The sequence below is a fragment of the Limanda limanda genome, chromosome 14 (assembly GCF_963576545.1).
Source record: "Limanda limanda chromosome 14, fLimLim1.1, whole genome shotgun sequence".
Taxonomy (NCBI): Eukaryota; Metazoa; Chordata; class Actinopteri; order Pleuronectiformes; family Pleuronectidae; genus Limanda; species Limanda limanda.
Window position 1 is genome coordinate 1,278,945 of NC_083649.1, and position 20,770 is coordinate 1,299,714.

The window sequence follows — 20,770 nt, forward strand, 5'->3', positions numbered from 1 at the left end:
GGTGACAAAGTGGCATCGCACACTAACTCCACACATTTAAACACACAACTGCTGTGAGTCACCACAGCTGCACACACTGTAAAAAGTTTCCTCTGATAGCTCACCACAGTCTCTGCAGGAAAATAAACTAGAGAAGAAGAAACCTTGTCTTATCAGTGTGTCACTTTGTCCGTCTGTCTGTTGTGGCTCTGATGTCATCTTAACGGTTTCACAAGGAGAAATAAAATGCAGGGATAATACAAGTGTGGTATAATGGCATATCTATCTATCTATCTATCTATCTATCTATCTATCTATCTATCTATCTATCTATCTATCTATCTATCTATCTATCTATCTATCTATCTAACTATCTATCTATCTATCTATCTATCTATCTATCTATCTATCTATCTATCTATCTATCTATCTATCTATCTATCTATCTCTCTCTCTCTCTCTCTCTCTCTCTCTCTCTCTCTCTCTCTCTCTCTATCTATCTATCTATCTATCTATCTATCTATCTATCTATCTATCTATCTATCTATCTCTCTATCTCTCTATCTCTCTCTCTATCTATCTATCTATCTATCTATCTATCTATCTATCTATCTATCTATCTATCTATCTATCTATCTATCTATCTATCTATCTATCTATCTATCTATCTATCTATCTATCTATCTATCTATCTATCTATCTATCTATCTATCTATCTATCTATCTATCTATCTATCTAAATTTCTATCTCTCTCTCTCTCTCTCTCTCTTTTTATATATATTTATATTGTTCTATCCACCCATCTATCTATCATCTCTTTCTCTCTCTCTCTCTCTCTCTCTCTCTCTCTCTCTCTCTCTCTCTCTCTCTCTCTATCTATCTATCTATCTATCTATCTATCTATCTATCTAAATTTCTATCTCTCTCTCTCTCTCTATCTATATATCTATCTATCTCTCTTTTTATATATATTTATATTGTTCTATCCACCCATCTATCTATCATCTCTTTCTCTCTCTCTCTCTCTCTCTCTCTCTCTCTCTCTCTCTCTCTCTCTCTCTCTCTCTCTCTCTCTCTCTCTCTCTCTCTCTTTAAGTTTTAAGCATGTTAAGAAAAGATAAAATGTATGTAAAATGTTGAACCTCGTCCTAGCTCAAGCCAAGATGGCTATTTACATTACCAGGAGAAATAAGGTCGAGCAACAACCAGTGACTAATGTCATCGCTCTGTTTCCTGCCTGAGAGTTGTGGTTGATTTCAGGTTTTATGAGCTAATGCAAAATCTCAAAACATTTAAGGATATATGGTGTGTCAAAGAAGCGATCTAAAAGAAAATGAATTGCATTTTAGCCATATTCTATAATATATTTTAATGTTGTTTGTTTATCAGTTTTAATTTCTGTTTCTTTGATGGAAAAGAATAATTGATTGCCCTAGTCTTGTTCTGTAAAACTGAATAAAGTAGGTATTTAAAAATCTAAAAAATCTCTCTCTCTCTCTCTCTCTATCTATCTATCCATCCATATATCTATATATCCATCCATCTAACTAACTAACTAACTAACTAACTAACTAACTAACTAACTAACTAACTAACTAACTAACTAACTAACTAACTAACTAACTAACTAACTAACAGCTAGTAGCATGCTAACCAGTGTGTAGACATTAGTGTGTTGCTTGGTTCTGTTGTAGTTTTAACGATGTGGTGAATGAACGTCAGGAGTTTGAGACTGAAGAACAGACGCTTGAGGGATGTTCACTCTTCACCTCACTTCTTCATGTTTTAATCACATGTAGGACAGACGGCTGTGGTCCACACCGGACTTCCTCATGTCGACATGACAGGGCGCTTCCTGCTATCCGAGCAGGCGACCCTGCTGTGGCTGCAGATCGGACTCAGAGTTTCACTTCCTGACAGAAAACCACTGAACTTCACACTGTAAAAGGCCCAAACTGACATTTTTGCAGGTGTTTTCAGAAATCAAGAATCATGAAGCTGATGCTTAATTTTTGTCATCATCTGAATTACATGAGTTTCCCCTGTTTCTGCTCTTTTGGATAGAGAGAGAGAGATTTCCTCTCTTTATCAGTGTGGTTTTTCAGGTTGAGATCAGGATGATTTCACGTTCTCACACTCAAACAGCGCCGACCTGTGCTCGAGCTCAAACGTTGTGCTTGCACTTTTGTTGCTGGGTTGAGTTCCTGTGCTGCAGCTTCAGCTCTTCTCCTCACCGTGCTTCTGTGTTCGTTAAACATTTACTCCCGGATTCTATTTTTTGCTCTTACTTCCCTTTTCATGCAACTTGTCTGTGAAAATTCTTCAACCAGTAGAACGACAGCTGAAGTGACGATAAAATGAAATTGTCCTGCACTTGTTGTGGATACGTTCAATTTTATGTCTTTCTTTATTTTACCCAGGTGCTAGGATGCTAACTCAAAAGCCTCTGTGGTTTCTGACAGCAGCATTAATATTAATATAATTAATATTAAAGCTCATGAGGACAAGAGAAGATAGAAAATATTTAATAGGCACATTTGAAATGATTAAGAACCATATGGAGAGTCAAATGATTTGCCCTCTTCTCGGGTGGGAGCTGAGGATTCATTCTCTAATGTAGTTCCAAACCATGACGGATGTAATGCTTCTCCCAGAAACAGCATTTTGGGGCCTTAACCGCTTCAGACCCGTCTCTTCCTCGACTTCAGCGACTGAAGAAGAGCCCTGGGTTCCACCGGGTTCCATCGGGTTCCACCGGGTTCCACCGGGTTCCACCGGGTTCCATCAGGTTCCACCAGGTTCCATCAGGTTCCACCAGGTTCCACGGGGTTCCACCGGGTTCCACCGGGTTCCATCAGGTTCCACGTGGTTCTATCAGGTTCCACCAGGTTCCACCAGGTTCCACGGGGTTCCACGGGGTTCCACCGGGTTCCACCGGGTTCCACCAGGTTCCATCAGGTTCCACCAGGTTCCATCAGGTTCCACCAGGTTCCATCAGGTTCCACCGGGTTCCACCATATCAAGCCAGGAAAAGGTCGAGAAGTTTTTAACATGTGTTCCACAGACAGACAGAGATTTCTGGTGTTATTAAATAGATAAATAATAGACTGTAATGTTCAGAACAACAGCAGAACTGTATTGTTATTATTACTGCTACTATTATTATTATGCTATAGATCAGATGTTAATATTCAGGTAAATCCCAGGTGAACTAGAAGAGTTTATTTCCGCTGAACTTCCAGAAACAGAGCGGTCACATGACCAATCACCAGGACTCAACAGATGCTGTTGCATGAGGTCTTTATTTCAGGGTTTAAAGCGCCCCCTGGTGTTTGAATGTTTGAAAACACAGTTTCTACTTGTTATACATGAGTTTACCAACAGACATAGAAGATACAATATATTAATACAGAGAACATGTAACAGGTAACTCAGGTAACCAAGGTAACGCAGGTAACCTAGGTCAAGCCAAGATGGCTATTTACATTACCAGGAGAAATGAATAATGAAACAAACAAACAAACAAACAAACAAACATGTTTACTCTTCTGAGTGAAGAGTGAGTGACGCTTCAAAGACGAGCAGACGTTTGTTGGTCGTCTTGTTTTTTAAACAAATCAATGTAACTTTGTTTGACGTCTAAATGTAAAATACTTGTATTCATCTCGTTGATTAAATTGATTATAATTTCATGAGTTGAATCATATTATTCAGTTTTTACTGTTGTTCCTCTGTAGATTATCATCAGTGAAATATGGATCAGCAATGCTCAGTGAGGCTCTTGTTGGTTTACGTCTTGGAGCTTTAACGATCAATCTATTTATTGACAGGAGCCTCTGATGGTTAAAGAGAATCATACTGGTCACGTCTTGCTGGTTTCTACCTGAACCAGCGCCACCATTGGCTCTGTGGGGTTGGTGACCTCACTTCCTGCTTCCTCTGTCAGGCATCGTATTGTGTCACCTGGAGAAAGGTGAAAACAAACAAACGGTCAACGACATAATATGATGATTCACTTGTGTATTTTCAGAGAAATGTTGATGATGTCATTGCGTCGCTTCTGCCCCAGTACTGACGTCTACCAGTAGAGGGCAGCTCAGAGTCTGAACACTTTGACCAAAGACAATGGATGAAGAAGGACGACAATTTCTCACGGCAAAAAAAAAATCTGATTTTGGGCCGAGACACGCACGGTGCACCTTTCTCTCTCTATCTTCAGAAACTATGTTACGAGTTTTACTTCCTCTAGAGTCCAGTTTGATCGTCCTCTCGGCTCCGCCAGGGCCAATCCGATGGGTAGTAGCGATGTGTGTGGGCAGGAACTTAATCATTTTATTATTTTTCTGTCTGAAATTTGGCAGCAGAACGAGACTGTGTCCAGTGGTTTTTTTCTCTCTGTACTAGCACTGTGCAGGTTGTTAACAAAAGAGAAACTATCTTATTGTGTGTGCCTAGAACTTGATTCCATTTGCTGAGTTATCATAAGGGGCATTGTGTATCACTCCTGCTACTGATGAGAGGTCCATGTTTAGTGATATTTACAGAATGTTTTAGTGGTTATTCTGTGGTTTATTAATGTTCTTGGTAGACACAAGAGGCACTTGTTTATAGTTAATTCTTTGTTGTCTCTAGAAGTTCAGATGCACTGGTGCATTACTATTTCAACACCAGCATCTACAGTTGTAAAATTATACATTATATACATTATATGCACATTGTTGTTATAATTTTTCAGTCAGTTGAAATACATCTTGAGGAGAAACATTTTGGGTTGTTTTGTGTCTGTATAGGTCTACTATAAAAAGCACTTTGCATTTTAATTTTCTTTTGATACTTAAGAACTAGAGCTGTCAAACGATTAAAATATTTAATCGCGATTAATCGCATTTTGTCATAGTTAACTCGCGATTAATCGCAATTAATCGCAAATTTGTATCTATTCTGAATGTTCCTTCATTTATTATTTTTCCATAATTTTACTTTCGTTTTAATGCTCTTATCAAAATGGAAAAGTGGATTGGCTTGCTTTATGCAAATGTTTTATATTATTGAAAAACAACATTGCCAAACAGGGCGGTACAAAATAAAATTATAAAGTGCACATTTCAGGTAAACAAGGACTCAGCCTATAGTGCAGTTAAACCATGGCTTAATATTTTCTTTTTTTCAAGTTTGCTGTGAACATAGCAGTCAGGCCTCTTATTTCAGAAACAATAAAACCATAACAGTTAAGTTACCAATAAAAGGTAAGCCTTCTACTTCTTTGCTTTAAGCCAGCTACTCAAACAGACAAGCAACAAATAACAAACAAACAAAATACACAGGCAAGTGTCGGCCTACTTTGAAATAAATGAAACACAGAACTTTGTAGGGCTATTTGAGTCCTCCCCATATTTGTGGAAAATGTATGAAATAAGAAGTACCCTATTTTTAAATAAATAAAAACATATAGCTGCAGCCTAATAGTGTAACGGACTGGGTTTATGTTTATGTTTGGTTTTGACGTATGCTCAGTAAAACACTGTTGAAGGAGCGTTCTGATGTCTGACGGTCAGTGAAGGGGTCTGGGTGGGACATGTGACTGTTTGGACCAATAGGATGGGGGGATCGGGGATCATTGAGGAAGTGAAGTGTTGATGTCTGCGAGTGACTGAGTAACAGCAAGAGGTGCACATGTTCGTGTAGAGGAAAATACCAGTTACTAAACCACGAAGAAGTTCCGTGTCCTGTGGGACGCTACAATAGCTTTAAAATATATATTTTAGGTGGCGAAATATTAAAACAAAAAGCGAGAGCAGGTCAGACTGGAGGCGAACACAGGTACTGAAGCTGCAGCTGCAGCTCTGCTTTAACTCGAGTTAAAAAAATTGACGGCGTTAAAATGGGTTTGCGTTAACGCCGTTAATAACGCGTTAAACTGACAGCCCTATTAAGAACATTTCAACACCAGAAACTTTTGATACTTAAGTACATTTAACATGAGCTACTTTAAGACTTTTACTCAAGTCATTTTCTGGCGGGCGACTTTTACTTTTACAGAAGTCCCTTTCAGGTAAGATATCTGTACTTTTACTCAAGTATGGCTTTCAAGTACTTTATACACCACTGACCACAGGCCAGTACAACCTTGCCCACAGATCTTAGAAAATGACTAACCAGCTTCTGATCTGCATCTGATACCTAATTTTTAGTTATTTTTGTCATGTGTTGATCCATTGTAAAAAGCAGTAGTCTAGTCTGTGGACTAAGCACGCGTGTGTGATTCTTTGATAAGAACATTGTTAACATGTTTGTTTACTCAGAGTTTTGAGTGTCAGTCCCATAACAGAGGGGAACCTGAGTTCTACACGGTGCCGTTTACAGTATAAAGAGTTAAAAATGAGTTTTTGATGCTCAAATGTCATCAGTACTTGTTCAGCTGTATAAGATATATTTCAGGACTTTGTCTGAAAAGTGAACAACCTACCTCTCATGAGCTGTTTGATAAAAATGTTTCAAAACATGTTTCATTTCATTTTAATTTCATGTTTTTTTTAAATATTATATAACCTACATTATTTAACTGAAGCCACTTTGTAAAGGTAGCTGCAACACACAAATAAAACAAAACCCCTAGAAAACGTTTTGTCCTCTGTCCACTTATTTATTTTATAAATTTAAATGACAGAATTTAAGGTCCAGCCTAATAACTGGTTTCAGAGCAAGGCATAGCACCATGATTTGTTGTGCCTTTTGTTTGCAGGGTATGAATAAATAAACAGGCAAAATTAGGAATAATTAAAAAAAATGTAAAAATATATTTCTTTTAGGAATTGATATCTGACAGAAATGGATCCTGATGGTAAGAGAGGTGAGGCTGTTCCACTGTATGAGGGGAAGTTTAATGCGTACCCTGAACAGCCGGGACAGTTCGGCCCTTCTGGACAGTTCGGCCCTCCTGGACAGTTCGGCCCTCCTGGACAGGGCGGACAGCCTGGACAGCCTGTTGGACCTGTAGTGGTTGACCATACCACTGTGCAGATCACAACAGAGCCCTCCCGGGACCACATCATCTGGTCCATATGTAGCAGGTATTAAAATTATTATTTCATTTCACTTGAAATCCCTCTGTTTTTGTATATAATTGATTTTGTATTGGGTGTTTTACGTGTGTTTGGCGACCTCTATGGGTCGCGAGTGGTCATTGTATTTATTTTCACCGGTCTCACCAGAATGTTCTGGAAGTGACAGAGACCGGCCTGTGACTGACGCCGTTTTCTGTTTTGCTGTTATCTGAACAGAGACCGAGAAATAAAAGTCCTGTTACCAAAGAACAAGTGCCGGTCATCATTCAAAGACACAACTCAGGTTTCACGACACATAGGAAAGACCGGTTACACATAGTCAGTCTTTTCTACGCAAACATGTGTTGCCTCGGACTGGCAGCTCTCATCTGCTCGATCAAGGTGAGCTCATGTGTGTCGTGTTCCATCATTCATGTCCCAGTCGACTGTATTTACAAAGCAAGTCTAAGTATTTTGCGTGCAAAATTGTCACACGTTAAAAAATATAACACAATCTCAAGTTGCGTCAAACACGTTTAAATGCTGACTCCGAAATCAACTGGACCACAGAAATTAGTTTTCTTCTCCTCGATGTGTGGTGTCTGAGCTGGAAGCAAATCAAACTGGACGACTCAAAAAGACTTGGAAACCATCAGGACCATTTCTCAGCTCGTTGTTCAGAAGAAGAAATTGACTGCTCAGGATTAAACGGAGCCAATGTTTCCTTTTTCTTTTTCAGCAAGTGAGAGGACGACAAAATCCTCGTCGCTGATCCACTTAGAACAAAAAGAATAATAAAACACATCAGACTCCCTGTGCAAGGTTTCAGTGTGCGAGGATTTTATTGGATGATGGTTTGAAATTGAAGAATACAGACTTGGTGTGAAAAGACCTTTACTGTGAGAGGAGAAAAGCCTGTAACACAGACTGAGGCTCCACCCACACTGATACAGTTCAAATTAGAACCTCCTCCGTCCACACCAACACACCAACAACACATGTTCACTGACTGAAATAAGAGGATCAGATTGAGATCAGTTCAGTTCACACACACACAGCGGACAGATTAGACTAGAGGTTTTCATGCCTTTCTCACAGTTTTCTATGACCTCACTTCACTTCACACACACATAAAATAAGCGCACACGCGAGGCAATATGCTCATGAACTTTAGTAACCGCAACACGGCTTGCACGTCATCACGCAACGCCAGGAGGAGGACCAAACGACGCCAGGAGGACGACCCGACGAGATCCGACCAATCCCAATCCAAGAAGAACCTCTGTCATGCCCAGTATCAATATATAAGCTTTCTGCGTACTCTGCCTCAGCGCCATTTTTTCCTGTACAGGATCAGTGGACCATGCATGATCATTTGCTAGACACCGCAGTTTCCTGACCTGTGACCTCTGAATAAACCTGCTTAATTTGAACTTGAGAAAGACGCCTCCTGCCTTTGATTTCCACCCGCAACAAAATGGTAGCAGAGGATGGTTTAAGACGATTGGAAGAGCGGAGTGGAAACAACAGGTCGGGGAGGAGGCCGTCTCTCGGACGGGAAAGAACCGTCCTGAAGTGACTTGTATCGCCTTGGGAAACTGATCAAACAGCGCTGTACTATTAAAAGGTGAGCAGAGCCTATTTAATTGAAATCTGCATATTGTCGTGATAGAAAACCCAAATTTTTGATCAGTAGTACTGAGGTGTATACAAGTACATATGATAAATTTAACAAAGTAATTAAAATGGTCTGAAAATGCTGTGTATTATGCAATGGTGACGGTTGTATTTTAGTTCAAATTTTACACAAACACTGTAAATAACTGCCTGATCTCCAGGTCTGTGTTTGAGTACTAGTTTCAATTTTCACACCAATAAGGTCTCTCACTCTAAAATAAAATTTTACACAAACACTGTAAATAACTGTGCCTGATCTCCAGGTCTGTGTTTGAGTAGTAGTTCAAATTTTACACACACACTGTAAATAACTATGCCTGATCTGCAGGTTTGTTGTGTGAGCAGTAGCTAACTCAAATTCGGTATCCCACTTAAAAAGACAATATATATGACAATCAGTGTTGGAGCCCTGACACCACCCAGGGATGGAGGTCACGTGCCACCTGTGGATGTTTTGAGATTGAAATGTCAAGTTATATGAAGATTTTAACTGCTCTTACTGCAGCTCTCTCCAATCAGGTCACCAGGGCCCTGGCGACTGATCCGGAGGAAGCTGCAGAACCGAAGGTAAAAGTTGGTGACTGGGTAAGAGTCAAGGTTCACGATAAAGAGAAAGTGGCCAGAACCCAGGTGGACTGGACCGTACGAAGTGAAGGAGGTTACTTCACACTCGGCCCAGGTCAAAGGTAAATCAGGCGCACCTTGGCACCACCTGACACATTGTACCCCAGCACCTTCACCTTCCCGCCCATTGGCTGAAATAAGAACTGATTTTAATAATGCAACAGGAGCTTTACAAACCAGACACACCATTGTTTCAATTGCGCACAAATAACGGAAGGCTGTTACAAATAAGGATTTGAAAGAGGAAATTACTTATATAAAAATTATTATACTACTTTAGATTATATAATATAGAGAGGATGTGAAGTAACTAGTATGAATGGAAGTGTGTGGCTGTTGGACTGAGTGACTGGTAGAAAACGTTGGGTCGTGGCCCGTTGTATCTCAAAAGAGGGAGTGCGGTCTCTGCCCGAAATTTAAAAAAAAACGTGGCAGAGAGTGCGCTTGGGCTGTGAATGTTCGTGTGCTTGTGTGCAGGGAGATAACTCCAAGATGTGTGTGGGAGTAGGAGTGTTTGTGTGTGTGGAAACGAGAGAAAATATGTGTCAAGGTCAGCTAGCTGACACAAGACACAGAAAAAACTGACGGAGCGACAAACTGACTGGAAAACGACTTTTTCCTAAAAAAGAGGTGGTATATGCGCTTGCCATCTGATATATGTTGTATGTATGGGTAGGAGGGGTAAATGTGTTTAGGACTTGCCAAAGAAAGATTAAGGATGTTGACTGAAGGTTTGAGAGATGAAGTAAGACAAGAAAGTTAAAGTTTAGGAGGAAGAAAGATCTTTAGGAGTGAGATGAATCTGGCCAGTGATATCTTGCTCTGAGATGGATAATAGAATGTAAAGCTTGAGTGGTTAAGAAAGTAGGGAAGAGAAGTGGGAATAGAAAGATTTAGTACATGCACATCAGAGGATGAAAAGGGGGAGATAAGAATGTTTGGGAGTCGGGTAAACCATCTGTGGAAGGCCAGCAGCCTTACAGCTTACAACTGGCGTTAAGATCACAAAGAGTCTTGGTTGTTTGTTTCTATGTTGTTTGTTTGTTTGGTTTTTACTATTGCTTCATTCAGAAGTAAAGAATTCCAGAGGGAATTGTTAAAATTAGACTTTTTGGCACAAATTTGTTCTTTCAGATATTTCCAATATATCTATAAGAGGAAAGGAGAAAGGTTTTGTCCTCTAAAGTTCTACATGAAATCCAATCATTTAAATATTTTCTTTAGTTTCTACCTGACACAGGTAGTTGGTTGTTGAAATGCTGTTTCATTGAATTTTATTTTCTTAGAGCTGAATAATGTGCTTTCTATATGAGCTGTCTCAATCATATTAGGATGAGAAATTCTAACTTAACTTTAAACTAAATTCTGTGCTGCCTAGAATTAGATATTTCTTTGTTTTCACCTGTAGTTGCTTTAATTCCATATTCAAATCATCCATTAAGAATTCAATAGTCAAGACATGTCAAATCTATTTACAGTTGGAATTTAAACTAGAAGTTTGATTCAACCCCCATGTAACGCTGGAGAGTCCTAAAATAAATATGTTTCACCATTGAAGAAGAATAAATTAAAATCCAGTTAAAGGTCAAATACACTTTAACTCATAGCCGGTTTCATCTTAAATGAAAAGCACAAGCCATAATACAAGCCCCTCTGTTTACACAGTTTATAGAATGTCATATCTTTAATTAGATTTCAATTTATTTTGGACCCTTTAACTTTCAAACTCTGGAAAGAAGGTTTTTATTTTGTTGTTTTGTTTCACCAGTTATCTTAACATCTAAGGCTCTTAATTTGAAAGGTGATGTTAAGCTCCAATTATTGTTTTTATTTCATCATGAAGGAAATTGTGGCAGAATAACTTTTAAATTGTTTTGAATTGTTTCAGCTGTCAACTCTGAGACGTTTGATTGAATCTAATCTCTCACACATTTGTATTTTGTATGTGATTCCTGTTTTATCACAGGACAGTTTGACGTCAAAGCTTCTGAATTATCGTGTTATGGAGCAGTCAATGAATTTTGGAAAATGGTTTGAACTCAAATACTCAAACACTGTCATATATGTTGCATATTGAAATTCAACTTGTTTAACCTTTTATTTTTAATGTCCACTGATTTGGCCGACCACACCTCAAAAGTTTTATGAAATTGTTGAATACCAAAAGAGGGTATGTATGTTTTGATTCGATTATTTTGTTTGTTTCATTTAATTATAAATATATATAATCTACTTTAATCTCAATTACGCATCGCAGTAAATTAATAATTTTTCTGTTTGTCTTCCTTTCAAACTCTGGGAACTGGGCTTCATGAATTCCACAACTCACTCCCATCCGGTGTTAACTCCACCTCCTCCACCACGACCGACAATACGCCCTGCGCCTGGCTTGGTACAGTGCAAGCTCAAACACATGGCCTGTTGGCAAGTATTAATTCCACGAAAGGATCTTTACAAGGCTAAGATCCAGATCATTGACTCTTAAAGACTGAAAAAGCCTCACTGACAATTCTTGATAATTTTGTTCTTGGAGCAGATCTGAAAAAGCTGAAATCTGCACAGCTCGCTCCTGTACCCTGTATGGTCACACAGAAACGAATGGCCCTGGCCCCTTCTACTGGCAGGAAGGGTTATGTGTGTGTACTGATAGGAAGTGATTGAAAGACACTTTTTCCAAACTGACCCTGGTGGCTGGGTGACCAGTGCCCTCTCCACCTCTACGCACCATGACATGACATGGTTGTAGACTCTGCTCTGATGAAGGAAAACGTGCCTCATCCCCAGCTGTTCTGTGGATGCTGAACTGGGGATGGGTGCTGTGGATGCGATGGGTGCTGTGGATGCTGAGTATGCTGAAAGGGAAAATGATGCTGTACAGCTGAAGCTGAGGAAGATGGAGATGACGACGCGACGATGATGATGAGGAGGGGGACGGGTTTGCACTGGATGGGATAAAGGTTGAGGGGTACATGAACTCGCCAGTAAGTGGTCACACCCTAAAGGGGGATTAAGAGAGAGTCTGGAGGGATTTCAAACTTTTAACTATAGTCTGTGTCTGACAGAACTCTAAACAAATAAAGATAGAAGTAGTTTTAGTTAGATATTAGGCCTTCATACAAATTATTTTAATAAATGTTGCTGCTTAGTGTTAATAATGAACTTTTCTGATATTAAAGGCTTATTCCCTTAGATTCATTAAACTCACACAGAGATCCAGGAACTGCCTCTCCTGGGGCAAAGTCAGTATGACATTGTTTGGGTTCAGTTTGTTCCGAATGTTTACAGTCAGGTTTGTTTTGAGATTTTTTGTTTGCTGGCTGTGATTCAAAGAATCACAGCTATGTTTTGACGTTTTTGTTTTTGTGTTTTACTGAGTATTAAGTTGGGTTTGTTTTTCTGCCTTGCCCTTTTCTGCCCTTTGCCTTCCCAGTGTTGTCCGCACCTATCAGGTGCGGAAAGGGGGATTTGTTGACAATACAGCACTGTTCACACACAAACACACACTTTAACGTGTAGTCAGATACACATAGCGTAAACACACAAACAAAACACATAGTTCTTCTCCTGCTTCTCAACCTCAGAATGTTTCATACTCCTTAAAAAGGGAGTCTGCCTTAGCGGACAGATAACAGGTTTTCAAACCTCTGGCTTCATGAATCACTTCATTATATTAGTTCTGAGACTCCCTCACACACACACAGCGGACAGATTAGACTAGAGGTTTTCATGCCTTTCTCACAGTTTTCTATGACCTCACTTCACTTCACACACACATAAAATAAGCGCACACGCGAGGCAATATGCTCATGAACTTTAGTAACCGCATCACGGCTTGCACGTCATCACGCAACGCCAGGAGGAGGACCAAACGACGCCAGGAGGACGACCCGACGAGATCCGACCAATCCCAATCCAAGAAGAACCTCTGTCATGCCCAGTATCAATATATAAGCTTTCTGCGTACTCTGCCTCACCGCCATTTTTTCCTGTACAGGATCAGTGGACCATGCATGATCATTTGCTAGACACCGCAGTTTCCTGACCTGTGACCTCTGAATAAACCTGCTTAATTTGAACTTGAGAACGACGCCTCCTGCCTTTGATTTCCACCCGCAACATTAGCTCACTGTGAATGTTAGCTCACTGGTACAGAGCTGCAACCTCTCACGCTTTTGCATGTTTTCACACGCACTCACGCCACACACCCATTTTCTCACGCCTAAAGTTGATTTGGGGCCGAGACACATTTGTTCCTGTTCAATCTCCCCGACGGTAGATGCCGCTACGGAGCGCCCTATTCGCTGCATAGACATCCAATTTACCCCAAAGATTATAGGAGTCACGAAGTTAGCGACAGTAGAAGAGTTACGCTGGGTTCACACGGGACGCCGAAGCCACGCCAAAGCGCTAATCCCTAGCGCGCCTAGCGCTTGGCTGTTCACACCGGAGGCTGAAGTGCCGCGCTAATAATATCAATACTTTTGATGTTATCAGCCTGCAGTAAAAACGCAATGTAATCATTTTTTTCAAGCATATAGCCTACTTACTTGTTGCTCCAACATGAACTGCAACAGTGTATGGGGTGCCGTTTGTAAAGCAGCTCACACTGAAAATAACAGCAACATTTTCTCACATTTAGCTTCAAACCATGTTTAAAAAACTGGTGTGTATTTTTGAGAGTCACTTTTTTGCACATTTACAACAATATTTGTCAACTTAGAGATATTTTAAATATTTAAATCCAAATGTTAAATGTTACACTTAAATGTTAAATCTAAATGCTAAATCTAAAACTAAATGTTAAATTTAAATCTAAATGTTAAATCTAAATCTAAATGTTAAATCTAAATGTTAAATCTAAATGTTAAATCTAAATGTTAAATCTAAATGTTAAATCTAAATGTTAAATCTAAATGTTAAATCTAAATCTAAATGTTAAATTTAAATCTAAATGTTAAATCTGAATCTAAAACTAAGTGTTAAATCTAAATCTAAATGTTAAATCTAAATGTTAAATCTAAATGTTAAATCTAAATGTTAAATCTAAATGTTAAATCTAAATCTAAATGTTAAATCTAAATGTTTCGGGTGAAACTAAATATTTAACTAATATGCAAATTCAAATGCCGGTAACAGGAAGTAACAAACTAAAAGCTCCTCATTGTGGCTGGCTATAGTGGCTACAGGTCATAAGCCCTGCATCCTTCATAAAAGTGACACTAAAAACTCAAAGTACTCTTCAAATAAAGTTTCTCCAAACGTGTTTGTTATTTTATGTAGTTAATATCACGATAATCCATGTCCAAGACTAATCCATTTCCCCGGATAAGATTTATTTGTTATTTGCCACAATAAACACAATCTGACCTCCTCGAGCTTTTATTTTGTTACTACTTCCTGTTACCGGCATTTGAATTTGCATATTAGCTAAATATTTAGTTTTACCCGAAACATTTAGATTTAACATTTAGATTTAGATTTAGATTTAACATTTAAATTTAGATTCAGATTTAACATTTAGATTTAAATTTAACATTTAGATTTAAATTTAACATTTAGATTTAAATTTAACATTTAGATTTAAATTCGCGTGCAAAAATTTTGTCACCCCCGACAAAATCTCTCTCCAAGGTTTTTTGAAAAGTTGGCAGCTCTGCATCATGTTGTTGCCAAATCAAGAGAAGAAATCATCTCTGCGTTTTTTCATCAATAATGTGCCTCATGGTTTCCTCTCATGTCTGAGTTTCACTTTGACAAACGGAATCGTGGGATTCTTGTGAAGACGACGCTGAGCGGACCGGTGCCGTGGTCACATGTGGTGATGACACATGAGGCGTTTCCACCTTGAGGTCAAACTGACGATTAATGAAGTCTCTGCTGAGTCATCACTTCACAACAGCGAGAAGCACCAGCCGCTGTTATTACAACACAACCTCCAGGACAGGAAACAGAAAGTTTGCTTCTCACTTTGAGTGTCGGGATGAAACTTACACTTTGTGAAGTCGCATCCATTTTCTCACTACAGAAACAAAACAGGCAAAAACAGCAGGAAGTGTTTACTACATAACCATGAAGAAGAAACTCACTGTTCTAGCAATATTTAAATCTTCACTCCAGACTGAAATCTATTCACATCAATGTTGATTATTTATTTATTTTTCTTTCAAAGTTCTTTATCTATCTAAAACTGATAATGTGGAGATTCTTTTAAAGTAATAAATCAACTGACTGAATATTTAATTTTCACTGGATGAAAGTGTTTTTATTAAATTGTGACTGTGTGGTGAGTCTGAACTTACCGAGGACGACGACTCCGCCCGCTGTGACCAACACTAATAACCCGAACATGACACACTGTAACACACACACACACACACACACACTGAATTTCTTGTGCAATGATTATTTTTAACCTTAGCAGTGACAGTGAATCTTTATTTCTCACTCTGATGATGCTGCTAAAGGAGGAAGTCGGGACGGTTTCTGTGGCGTTCATGTGACCTGCAGGACAAAGAAATGAGGGGAACGATGAGGCTTCTCCATCATTTAGTGTGTGTGTGTGTGTGTGTGTGTGTGTGTGTGTGTGTGTGTGTGTGTGTGTGTGTGTGTGTGTGTGTGTGTGTGTTGGAGGACCTGCAGTGTGTGTGACGGTTGTCTGCAGTGTGGACGTCTCTGAGGTCACTGATGTGGTCGTCTGTGGATCTGAAACATCAACACACAACATGAAGCATCAGCACAGAATTACAGAAGTCCTCTCCTGGTCTGAAACCCAGAAAAATCTTCCTATTGTAATGTCATGTGACATCGTGATCAGTCGCTGGACGTGAATTATGCAAACTTTAGTCCCAGGAGCTTTAGTCCCAGGAGCTTTAGTCCCAGGAGCTTAAAGGTTCCTTCAGACCCAAACACCACTGTGGAATCACTTAAAGCTCAGATGTAAGACGCTGCTGATGCATCAACAGCTGACGGCTAAAACCAGCTGTTCCACTCCAGTCCTCCAGGTGGCATAATGTAGAACGCTATAGTCAACATGGGGTTTCACATCGAGCTGCCGTCGATCAGAAAAGAGATGAAGTAACAAAGTTTATTAAAAAAACCTGAAATAAAACAATGATGTGTTTGACCAATGAGGAATCTTCAACGCTGCAAGCCCCACCCCTGAGGTTCCTGTCTCACCTGAGTCAACAGTCAAGTCAAAGTGATGTTTTTCATCATTGAACCAGCCGGGGATGTCCACTCTGCAGCCGTATCGTCCAGCGTCCCACTCTGTGACTTTCAGGATGGTCAGGGACACGTCCCCCCGGTCCAGTCGTCCCAGCAGCTGATACCTGCTGGACCTTCTGCTGTCCTCTCTCACGCTGAGCCCGTCTGTTGCGATGAGCTCATTGTCGCATTTACGCAATGGTATGTCTCCTCGATTCCAGCAAACTGACAGCGGCTTGTGATCCTTCATGTCATAGCGACACGTTAGAGTGACGCTGCCACCGACTCGGCCGGCAACGCTCCTGTCGCTGACACCTTCACCACCTGAGGACACAGACAGAGACGGAATTCACTCTTTGTGGCAGATTTCATTAGTTTCTTTCTGACATGAACTCAGTAAAACAGTATCTGGACATGCTGTGTAGTTAGTGTTTGTGAAGCACCAGCAGGTTGCTGGGTCCAACTCGTTCACACCAACAGGAACATGTGGGAACATCAGGCGAGGGGCGGAGCCTGTAGAGCAGCAGGGGCGGAGCCTGTAGAACAGCAGGAGGCGGGACATGACGTATAAACTCTGCTTTGGAAAGATCAGTGTTGTTGTTTCCAGCTCCTCCACACCGGTTCGGCCTCATCACCAGAAGATCTAGAATCTCCTCGTGTTTCCAAGTGGACGTCTTCGTCTTCTACGTGTCCGGCTCCTCTTCTTCATCCTGAGATCTTTGAGTTCTTCAGTTTCACGTCACGTGTTAGAAACCTCGTCCACACATCCACTCGCTCACTGGGAAGCTTCAACACATTTTGCAGGGAATGTGCAGAGCAACACACAAACAGCTCCTTCAGAAACTGAGAGAAGTTTCTGTGTCTCTGTGTTTGTGATGAAGATAAAAATAAAACCTGCAGCTCTGTGGTTCATTGTCAGCTGATGTTGGATTTATCCATTTGAAATATAACATCTCTTAGTTTCATTATGACATCATAATGTTGGGACATGGTTTTTGTGCAAAAAGGCAGGCCTCTCTTTCAGGCCTGTATTGGAAGTCAAAACCTGAGAGCACATGGCCTTTGTCTTGAGAAAGCCACAAGCCGCATGGGCTGGAGAATACTCAATCTCCCAGAGTGCAATGTGTTCTCTTTGTCCTGAGAAGGTCAAATAACTCCGTCTCCCGGGAGGCAACATGTCCCCTTTTGTTTCAGCATCTTCGCACATAGGTGCGAATATCTACCTGGGTCAACTCCAATTGGTCAGTCTGGTCCCATGACCAAGGGGCAACCGGGTCTATAAAAGATCAAGGCTCCCCCAGAGTCACTCTCTTTCTCCAACCCCTCGGAGGGCCGAAGGCTGCTCCAGCAGCGCTCTTCTCCACCGACCACCACTGAGGACAGCAGGCCGCTGGCCTTTCCTCCTGCATCGGCGAGTGGAGGAACCGGATTCCTCCAGCTCAAATATTCTCTTTCCAACAACTGGAGGTCAAAGGTCGAGCTTCCAGCTCATCTTCTCAAGAAAACCTCCACGCATCTCAAGCTTCTTCTAAACTCCTTGCAGCGACTCGGTGTCCTGCAGGTAAGAACTACGGCTTCAATAAGCAACTGAACTGCACAGCTCAACAGAACCGCGGAAGCAGAGACCACACGAACCAGAGACTTCAAAAGCCAGAACTGCTAACCGAACTGCACAGCAACTTTCTCCCTGTCCTTGGACTGGTAACATAATCTGGGCTTAATAATTTTACTAGGCTAAGCAAGACTGTTTATTTGATTCTGTGTGGTGTTTATAAGTTTGATATATGTGGTGATATTGTGTTACAAGTTAAATCAAGGTTAATGTGAGTTGGGCTCTACAAAGACCCTGCCATTTTTCTGATTAGCATTCTCACAGACCCCGCATATCTCTTCACCTACTTAGCTACGTCCCCCGACCAGAAGGAGGGGGGGAGCCTGCTAGCTTAGAGATCTTAAAAGACCACAGGAAGGTGTGACTCTCTTTGTTAGCCACCAGAGAGACCCTCACACACACACACACACACACACACATCTTTATTAGTTAGTATATTGTTTAGTAATTGGTGTTTTATACTTATTATGTTTATAAAAAAATGCTTTCTTTTAACCTTGTCCTGTCATTAATGTTGCATAAGTGAAGTTTGCCAACCTCTACACTGTCAAGAACTCGATAAACCTTAACTGTTCATTATATAATCTTTAATAGTAAATATTAAGATTTCTAATTGAACTAGATCTAAATGAGACTGATCTTAATCAATAAATTGGCTATCTTTTCCCTTCTGTGAAGGGTGGTGCCCCGCGATAACTTAGTCAAACTAAAGTTATGATTTAATATTAATATGTTAAATATGAATGTTTTATTTTCTATTTTTGATAACCAAATTTATTGAACGCCTAAAGGCACACTAGCTTATGGTATAACTCCTAACCATTATTGCACAACAATAATCACAAACATACACATAATAATGAAAAATAATATTAACATAATGATACAAACTTATATTAACTAATAACTAACATTTTGATACTGACCCATATTCACATGAACACGAAAACTGAGTCAAACTGAGAAAATTCAGAGGAAAAAATCTTTTACAAATAAATAACATGAACTTTTTTAACACTTTATTAAAAACAGACGTCTGATCGACAGGAGACTGAGGAAGATGTGAAACAACACGAACCTGAGAGCAGAGCGAGCAGCAGCAGCAGCTTCATGGTGACACTAACTCCACACATTTAAACACACAACTGCTGTGAGTCACCACAGCTGCACACACTGTAAAACGTTTCCTGTGATAGCTCACCACAGTCTCTGCAGGAAAATAAACTAGAGAAGAAGAAAAATTGTCTTGTCAGTGTGTCACTTTGTCTGTCTGTCTGTCTGTTTGTGGCTCTGAAGTCATCTTAACAGTTTCACAAGGAGAAATAAAATGCATAAGCAGAGATAATACAAGTGTGGTATAATGGCATATCTATCTATCTATCTATCTATCTATCTATCTATCTATCTATCTATCTATCTATCTATCTATCTATCTATCTATCTATCTATCTATCTATCTATCTATCTATCTATCTATCTATCTATCTATCTATCTATCTATCTATCTATCTATCTATCTATCTATCTATCTATCTATCTATCTATCTATCTATCTATCTATCTATCTCTCTATCTCTCTATCTATCTATCTATCTATCTATCTATCTATCTATCTATCTATCTATCTATCTATCTATCTATCTATCTATCTATCTATCTATCTATCTATCTATCTATCTATCTATCTATCTATCTATCTATCTATCTATCTATCTATCTATCTATCTGTCTATCTATTTATCTCTCTCTCTCTCTCTCTCTCTCTCTCTCTCTCTCTCTCTCTCTATCTATTGTTGGGACCGAGGCCCCAGTGATCTGAGTTTTCAACAATGGTCATAAAGCTTGAGACCAGCCTCGGGAAACCCCTCAGATAAAAAGCCGCATGGAGATCTAATCTCCAGATAAGAGCAAGTCACTTCCTGGGTCCCCCACTGTAAGCCGCTCCCTGAGACCCAAATCCTGACCTTCAATTGGCTGATAGCCCCCCTGATCCCTGACCCCTCCTCCAGGGGGCCGGTACCTTTCAGGTGGTATAAAAGTTCTGACCTCACAGAAATCATTCTCTTGAACTCCGATGCTGACGTTCCACTAGACCCCACTGGGGTCTTCCTAATTAACCCAGCAATCTAATGGAGAAGATAAGACGTTTGTTTTATTCATTTAATTTCCTTTATTCTGTTATCTCAGTCGACGTTTTATTTTTGATAGGACTTTTTGCTGTTTTAACTTGAAAAGACCAAACAGGAATCTCACTCGCGAGACGAGTGAGACACGGACTTTACGATTGTTCTTTTTCCACACGAGCTACAACGGCTACAAGCAGCTGCACATCCCTGAAGAAGAAGGACGACGTCATCCTGTCGAGGCAGCAGGAGAAAATCCGCTCTTCTTTAGCCCTGCGCGACGCCCGCTGCTCCAGGCGGAACAGCGGGAGCTCGCCTAAGAGACCACGAGCTTGTTCACTGGTGGACTTCCGGGATATCCGCGCGGAACGCGCATGCACCCCATGAAACCACGGTCACAGTAAGAGAGGCGAAACTGTCTGGGCAGATGTTAGTTTAATACGTAGCGTATTGTTTTAATACTTGAGTGTATTTTTGTTTGTGGAACCTCCGTGTTCCATTGTTTTAG

The 20,770-nt window shown here is 40.2% G+C and overlaps 1 protein-coding gene across 1 annotated transcript; it reads right to left on the reverse strand.

The window, feature by feature from the left end:
- Nucleotides 1-3,765: 3,765 nt before the first annotated feature.
- LOC133020003 (hepatitis A virus cellular receptor 1 homolog) lies at nt 3,766-19,251 on the reverse strand. The gene is made up of 7 exons (XM_061086601.1): nt 19,218-19,251; nt 16,501-16,851; nt 15,958-16,026; nt 15,770-15,825; nt 15,624-15,678; nt 15,316-15,343; nt 3,766-3,943 (listed from the first exon to the last, which is right to left on the reverse strand). The coding sequence occupies exons 1-7, from the start codon at nt 19,249-19,251 to the stop codon at nt 3,940-3,942; spliced, it is 597 nt and encodes a 198-aa protein (XP_060942584.1). The 3' UTR covers nt 3,766-3,939.
- Nucleotides 19,252-20,770: the final 1,519 nt, after the last annotated feature.